The 8,578-nt window shown below is 33.3% G+C and overlaps 1 protein-coding gene and 1 pseudogene across 1 annotated transcript; one reads left to right on the top strand and one right to left on the bottom strand.

Moving 5' to 3' along the window:
- Nucleotides 1-1,662: 1,662 nt before the first annotated feature.
- Nucleotides 1,663-5,140, bottom strand: LOC107662748 (isobutyryl-CoA dehydrogenase, mitochondrial-like). Its single transcript, XM_016452828.1, has 9 exons — nt 5,012-5,140; nt 3,845-3,945; nt 3,583-3,752; nt 3,508-3,509; nt 3,293-3,424; nt 2,510-2,607; nt 2,259-2,411; nt 2,062-2,164; nt 1,663-1,941 (listed from the first exon to the last, which is right to left on the bottom strand). The coding sequence occupies exons 1-9, from the start codon at nt 5,127-5,129 to the stop codon at nt 1,886-1,888; spliced, it is 933 nt and encodes a 310-aa protein (XP_016308314.1). The 5' UTR covers nt 5,130-5,140; the 3' UTR covers nt 1,663-1,885.
- LOC107662766 (thymocyte nuclear protein 1-like) lies at nt 5,120-7,407 on the top strand (annotated as a pseudogene).
- The last annotated feature ends 1,171 nt before the right edge of the window (nt 7,408-8,578 follow it).

The following is an 8,578-nucleotide window of genomic DNA, read 5'->3' as shown; positions in this document are numbered from 1 at the left end:
TGAATGGTTCTTTGTGGAACCAAAAATGGTTCTTCTATGGCATCGCTTGAAGAACCTTTTGAAGCACCTTTATTTTAGGTGTGCATTTAAACCGCTATGAACTAGATGTGATGTTCAACATGTGATGTTCAGCATTTTCATTCATTTTTCTACAAGGCAGGTGAAAAACAATCCAGCACCTCATCAGCAGAGTGGAGGGAACCTGCTACTGTATTGAAGACCAATCGGACTTGAAAGTGTCTCACTTCAGTCCAGTTGTTTAGATGTTTCTCAGATGCTTCTTCTGCATCTGTTCTAATTGTTTAATTTCTGAGCTTACAATAAATATACACTTTTTTTCCCCATGTACCTATGAGCATACCTTTGCACTTATTTCATTTAGTGATACTATAATGATGGATTAAAGATATTGAGACCTTTGTAATGTATAGCGTTTTAATTCTTATCGACTTTAAGAACATTATAAACTCATGTTGACAAAACATACACTACCAGTCAAAGTTTTTGAACAGGAAGATTTTTTTATGTTTTTTTTTTAAAGAAGTCTCTTGTGCTCACCAAGCCTGCATTTATTTGATCCAAAGTATAGCAAAAACGGTATATCATTTTGAAATATCTTTACTATTTTAGCTGAGTTGAATTTTTTCAGGTTTCTTTGATGAATAGAAAGTTCAGAAGAACAGCATTTATCCAAAATAGAAATATTTTGTAAAATTATACATTTCTTTATCATCACTTTAGATCAATTTAAAGCATCCTCGCTAAATAAAAGTATTAATTTCTATAATTTCTTTCCCCAAAAAAATAAAAAATAAATTATACTGACTCCAAGCTTTTGAATGGTATCGTGTATAATGTTACAAAAGCTTTTTATTTCAGATAAATGCTGATCTTTGGATCTTTCTATTCATCAAAAAATCCTGAAAAAATGTACTAAACTGTTTTAAATATTGATAATAATAATAATAATAATAAATGTTTATTGAACAGCAAATCAGCATATTAGAATGATTTCTGAAGGATCATGTGACACTGAAGATTGGAGTAATGATGCTGAAAATTTATCTTTGATCTCAGGAATAAATTACATTTTAAAACATTCAAATAAAAAAAATATTATTTAAAATATATATTTTACATTTTACTGTTTTTGCTGTACTTTGGATCAAATAAATGCAGGCTTGGTGAGCAGAAGATACTTCTTTAAAAAACAGAGAAAAATCTTACTGTTCAAAAACTTTTGACTGGTAGTGTACAAAAACAGATTTTCAGGTGAAACCCAAATAGCCTTTGTGGAAAGTTTCACCAAACAGCTTTTATATTTTATTTTACAGGGTGCACAACAGCTCAAGAGTCATTTTCAAAACAACATGAGGGTAAGATTTATACATATTGTGTAATGAGGACAAACAATATAAAGCCACACTTGAACTGATAGGATTTTCTGTGCTCACAAAGACAGCTGTCTGTGATAAAAAAGTAAGTTCTGAATATTGAATTAATCTGATATCTATATGTACATAAAAGGGTTAGATTTGAGGATTTATTAGCCTTAATTATATGATTTCAACTAAATTGTTTCAGTAACTTTTGTAAATGTTTCACTTTAATGTTATAGCCAGTGTTTTTCTTTACAGGTTACATTTCGTAACCTGACTAGATTTACTAATTCACAAGTTTAAGGCACAAACTTTCTGCATAAAATACTGTCGACATCTCATGATCAAACTCAACAGACGCTGGAGTGTGAAAGAGCAGTTATCTCTATAGTCACATGTGGGACATATAAATATATAACGGTCACTTAACCCTATATCTGTGATGAACATTTTAGACAATGAAGACGCAAACGGTTTTGTCCCGTTAAGGAGTCCATTTATGAGCATCATGACTCAGTGAGCAAACTTCTTGCAATGATCATCCTCATCACTTCATTTGTACCTAAAAAAAATAAAAAGTTAAATAGATAAATATATATATATATATATATTTTTTTTTTATACTATTTTAAATATATTATTAGATATATTACAAATTTTTTATAAGACAAAAACTCATTACCCTCCAATATCTGATGTACTCTAATGTCTCTGACGTACTGCTGCACTGCATAGTCCTTTAGGTAACCATAACCTCCATGTATCTGTAAGGCCTGGTTACATATCTGAAAGAGATGATCACAAAAACCTTGATGTATTTATGTAACAACATCAAACATGTCATCACAATCCGACAGAGCAATGTGTATATACACTTACTGAAAAACACTCATCTGTCACGAAGAGTTTGGCCATTGAGCAGAGCGAGACCGCCTCCGGTCGACCCTCCTGCAGAGCCACTGCCGCCTGACGCACCAGCAGCCGAGAAGCTACCAGCTTAGTGGCCATCTCAGCCAGCTTAAACTGCAGGAACTGAACACAGACGTCAATAACAACTTCCTATTTCTGAATTAACAGACATTTGACTGAATCCTATTAGACAGATCAGTGCTAGACAATTCAACTGGTACCTGGCTGTTCGATAGTGTTTCTCCAAACTGTTTCCGCACACACATGTGATCTCGGGCCAGAAGCACAGATGCGTGAGCCGCTCCAAGGGAACAAGAAGCTGTGGGTTAAAAAGAATTAACATTAACTCTTGTCCTGTGCTGAAAATCCTTGTAAAAAATTGCTTGTAAATCCCTTTTCTTTCAATCAGCAGCTTTTGTATTTCTTTTTCGAAACAATTGATCGCAGGCTTCATTGATCTGAGCTTATGCATTTCAATTTCTGATAGAAAAAGCATTATTTGTGGATAACTTTGCCAGTGTTCACTCAGAAACTGAGGTGCATAAACTCAGATTAGGGCTGCACGATAAATCGCATGCGATATTTAACACGCATCTTGTCAGAAAGCCGGTTCTGTAATCAGTGGTAAATCTCTTAAATATCGCATGCGATTTATCGTGCAGCCCTAGCTCAGATCAATGAGGCCTATGATCAATCAGCTCCAAAAAAAATAAAAAAATAAAAACTTGTTCTAACTGAAAGAAAACAAATGAAATTTATCAGCAAGAAATTTATAAGCAATTTTTAGGACATTAATTTTTGGACCTGGAACACCACAGGTGCAACAAAAAGAGAAAAATCCCCAAAAAGTATAAAACTGATCAAATTTTTAGGAAGTCAGTAAGTTTTAGTCCAATGTGATAACATTCAAAATCCTCTCTGGGTTCAAATGACCGCAACACAAATCTGTCAAAATAAATAGGTTATCAAAAACGGTTTCAAATCTAAGTTAAGAAACAATTCACCAATATTAATTCTGCCTCCATTAAGGCCTTTCATGGCAATGTTGAAGCCATCCCCCTCTGCTCCAAGCCGATTGGTCACTGGGACAGCGCAGTCCTCAAATATCACGGCTCGGGTTGGCTGCGAGTTCCAACCTACCTGAAAGATGTTGGTACACCGATTATAAATCACAAGTGATGATATAACTCAATCCTGCCATCTGCTGGATAATCTTTACCACTCAGTGGTAATAAACTTTAAAGTATTATTAGTAAGCTAATAGGGATATTTATAAGGCGTAGAGATGGCTCACTTGTGAATACTGATGTATGCGGTAGTGCTGACACAGCCTGTGGATAAAGCCTCAAATATGATAGAGGTGTCCAGACGAGAGAGTCCAGACCCCCCAACATCAGGGTTCACGTAAATCCCACCAAACCCCAGCTGGGCGGCTTTCCTCATGGCCTCCACAGGGAAAATTTCCTACAAGTGAAGATATTAATGACGCTCCACCTTTGTAAATGCTTCAGCATTAAATATAAACAATAAGCAGTATTGTCAGATGTGCAGGTTACCTTTAGGTCCCATTCTGCCATATGTGGTGCCATCTCGTTGGCAGCAAAGTCAAATGCCACTTTTTGAAACTCTTTTTGTTCATCTGTGAGTCCTATAGAGGCTGTGGAGATATGCAGAAATGTGTATATGTGTGTGTATATATTATATATTAGTTATATATACTAATTATTAGTTTATATTGTTTATCCACTGTATGTATTAGCAGCAGCATCTGTTGTAATGACCAATCAAAGGAAACGGCGTGTAGCGTCTGGACCAATCAAACACACAATATATATTTTGTTAGCTATATTTAACAAATACTCTGTAACACCCCTCAGTTAACAAGCCATATGAGGACCTACCCTTCCCCCCGAAATGTGTAACACCCCAAGATGTCTGTGAACGAGGCCCAGGACCCTGGTTACCCAGGGAATTAACGTTCTTAGAATTGACAGACAGTTGACCCTGAGAGGTCAAGTAAATATCTACAGCGGATCTAAATATTTATAATTAATTATAACTAGTTATGATTAATTATTAATATTTCCCCATGAGCTGATTCGCTACAGGCGTCTGATATGAGCCAATCAACTGCGATCGATACACACCCCCAAATGTGATTGGTTGAGCTTATTAAAAGCCAACCAATAGCGTTTGCACGAACCCGATTAAATTATGTAGGTTATTAAAACGTAAAATTTTATAATAAAATATATCAAACAACATTTCTTTATACACTGTACAAATTTTCAACTGTCAACTTTGAAACTCCAGGAACACTGCCGTTTAATGGAAGCGTTAAATATTGACTCAACAATCCTGCACAACTGAGTTTACTAAACAAAAATGTAACGTTAGATTAAAATGGCATGTTGATGTATAACTTCAATAAGATTCAAATTAAAAACAGACTGCTTTTTACCAATGGGACCAAACTTAACTCCATTTCCACATAAATTAGGCCATCGACAGGTATTTAATATCATAAATTTGCACCAAAATGACATATTATCGAATATGAGATTACATTAATTAAAATCTACATTATATCTATACCATCTTTATTAAAAATTTAAAACCATGGTATTTGAAACATACTAGTAGTCCTAAATGACTGACCACTTGTCGTTATTTCTCAACCAACAATGTTGTTATTATCACGGTCTTTAAATAATTTGACTTATGATCAATGCAAGCTGCTATTCCTCGTCCCTGTACATTGTTAAATATTAAACTGCGACTTCTACCGATGCTATATGAACCCAATCGGACACCTCTTGCGAGCACCCTAGCCGCGGCCATGTTGATTCAGTGACGCGTTCAATCACCGAGAGGATGATGGGTAATGTAGTTCTAAACGCTTCACACTTGACAGGTAGCTTCATGTGAATCATGTATGCTTAGAATCAACGCAGCTTTAGTTGTTTTTATACCACACATGAGTGTATTAAATTTAACTTGCAAGCAGTTTTGATAATTATAAACGTTCTAATTGTAATATACTCCACATTCTGTGGTTGGGTTTTAAATAAAAGCAGACTAAATCCAGAAAAGATCCTCCAGACCACATGCGATTTGCCAGGGCGCTGTTTTATCACGAGAAATAAACATTTCCTCACATTTCCAGTGAAACATGCCACCCAAGAAAAGAGCACGAAGCAGCGCCAAATCTAATAAACATAGTAAGTAATCTGCTTAATATAAGGGTTGCATCGTTTTTTTAAAGTCATCACTCACTTTAAATAATTAATTGCTTCTTATTTTAGCTGATGCAGACGCCCAACATAGTGAGGTGTCTGATGATGTTGCACAACTCAAAACTGGCAAAAGAAAAAGGTCAGGAGTAAAAAAATGATGTGGAGAAAAATAAAAATCTATGACGACGCATGCAAAACATTTTACAGCCACTGGCTCATGAAATCTGAAGCTGAGAGTCGGATTGAAAATGGAGTGGATGTGAAGGTAAACCCTTTTTGTGTGTGCCCACGGTTTTGTTTTGTTTGTATGTTTGCTTGCAAAAAGAAAAAAACATGCTTCTGTAAATCAAAATTATGACATAAGAAGTCACACTTATGACAAAATGTCAGCTTTTTAACTTAGGATGTCATAATTTAAACTTTTTTTTTTTTTTTTACCTCATTATTACTTAGTATCTCATAGTTTTGACTTCTCTCATACTTACAAATTACTAGTGTCTCATATTCCTGACATTTTAACTGTCATTTTTCACCTCAATTATGACTTCGTACCTCATAATTTTGACATTTATCTCATAATTATGACTTGGTGTCTCACATTTTTTCTTATGTAATGGAAACTGACTTCCAAATGAGGAAAAAGTTCAATAATGCAGGAGCTTTTTTTATTGAAGGAGATTTTTAAGTGTTGTTACTAGGTGAAGTTAAACCTAATTATCTCATTAACTTAAATGTGAAGTGATGCTATAAATATTATCTTGTCATCCTCCAACTGCAGTTTGGAATTGAGGACCTCAAATCCCTTCCCAATCAGACGGGATGCTGGGATGGAGTGAGGAATTATCAGGTGGACTATGATTATTTGTGTTGTTATTGACTATGTTTATCAAGAAGCACATGCAGAACATTCACTTATACTGAGACCTGAGACTTTTCTCCTCAGGCACGTAATTTCATGAGAGATATGAAGGTGGGCCAGCAGGCTTTCTTTTACCACAGTAACTGCAAAGAGCCAGGTATTGCTGGCCTCATGAAGGTGAGGAGTCACTACAATAGAAGCTTGATCACCACAAATATAACAATAGTGAGAATGATTATCATTAACTATTTATTTTTACAGATTGTAAAGGAGGCTTATGTGGACCATACACAATTTGACACGAAAGACGCACATTATGACCCCTCCAGCAAAGCAGACAACCCTAAATGGAGTATGGTGTGTCTTTACACAGACCACAAAAACATTCATAAAGATAACTTTATGTTTTTGCCTTCAGAACTGACCGTAGATTAACTCTGTATAGGTGGATGTTCAGTTCGAAAGGATGACCAAGCGTTTCATTCCTCTGACTGAGCTGAAGAAATATCACTTACAGCACAAAGCTAAAGGTGAACCCTTAAAGGATATGGCCCTCTTCACCAGAGCCAGACTATCAGTTCAGCCTCTCACTGCGGGTTAGTTGTATTTAATAACACAAATAAGTAAAATATGTCTTCTCATTTCCATGTACTGTAGTGTAGCATGATTTAAAATGTGATTATAAATATAAAATATTTTTTTTCTTAAAAAATAACAATAATGTTAAATGCTGATTTTTTTTTAGCTAAAATAAAAGTAATTTATATTATATTAAATATATTTTTATAATTTATTCAAAGTATTTAAAATTATTTTAAAATTAAGTCCAGATATTCAGCTGTATGGATTTGTGAAAAGCAGTTTATTTTTGATTTGTTATATTTGTTAATATAATTATTATTAACATTAATATAATTGTTAATTAAAATAATTGTTAGCTCATACTTATTTTTTTCTTCTTTTCAGAGGAATTTGACTTTGTCCTGAGTTTGGAGAATGAAGATCCAAGATGAAAATCACCATAGGAAAGATATTTGCCCATAAAATAACTCCCGCACTTCCTGGATCTTCCTGCAGGGGTAATTAAAAAAAAAAAAAATTATTTCATAATAAAAGTCTCTGCAGCTCTGCGATTGGGAAACAATAATGATGTGATTATTTAATAGAAGAATTTCTTTATTATTAAATAACAATGGTAAACGAAAACCGATTACATGACCACATTTACTGTACACATACATGGTCACTTCTTTTAACTGTACCTGAGAATATTATAATCTAAGCATAATATAATGGATTATTTATTGATAGTACAATAGTGTAGTGGTGTAAAGAATTAAACATCTTGGCGGTAATGCTATTCAGATTTCATCTCTAATAATGTGTTTTGATTTCACATCGCACAAACCACACATTAAAGATAATACAAAAATAATTGGACAACAGTTTAACATATGACAAATTTCCTTATAATAATAATATACACTGCAAAAACAAAAAATTCTAAATCAATATTTTTCTCTTGTTTTGCAGTAAAATATATCCAAACATCCATAAAACTTGAATTGATCATCTTGATTTTTTTTTTTTTTTTTGTTTAGCTAAAATAAAAGTAATTTATATTATATTAAATATATTTTTATAATTTATTCAAAGTATTTAAAATTATTTTAAAATTAAGTCCAGATATTCAGCTGTATGGATTTGTGAAAAGCAGTTTATTTTTGATTTGTTATATTTGTTAATATAATTATTATTAACATTAATATAATTGTTAATTAAAATAATTGTTAGCTCATACTTATTTTTTTCTTCTTTTCAGAGGAATTTGACTTTGTCCTGAGTTTGGAGAATGAAGATCCAAGATGAAAATCACCATATAAGTCCGTTTCATCTCATCATTCTCTCTCACTTTAAATGTTATAGTCAGTCTTTTCTTTATGTAATCTACTGTATACTCATGTAACTTCGAAATACCAAATAAGCAAATAATAATCTTAAAACATTTTAATAATTTTGTTAATAAAATATTTGCTTGTGCTTCTGTCTCCTTCAGATCACTTAATAATACCAGATTTCTACCAATAATACCAGACTGATGAGAAGTCAGTTATCACAGGTTATTTTAAAGGGGTCATATGATGCGATTTAAATTTTTCCTTTCTCTTTGGAGTGTTACAAGCTCTTGGTGCATA

Source organism: Sinocyclocheilus anshuiensis, unplaced genomic scaffold, assembly GCF_001515605.1.
Source record: "Sinocyclocheilus anshuiensis isolate Anshui unplaced genomic scaffold, SAMN03320099.WGS_v1.1 scaffold1144, whole genome shotgun sequence".
Classification (NCBI taxonomy): Eukaryota; Metazoa; Chordata; class Actinopteri; order Cypriniformes; family Cyprinidae; genus Sinocyclocheilus; species Sinocyclocheilus anshuiensis.
This window is presented reverse-complemented; position numbering and strand designations above follow the sequence as displayed.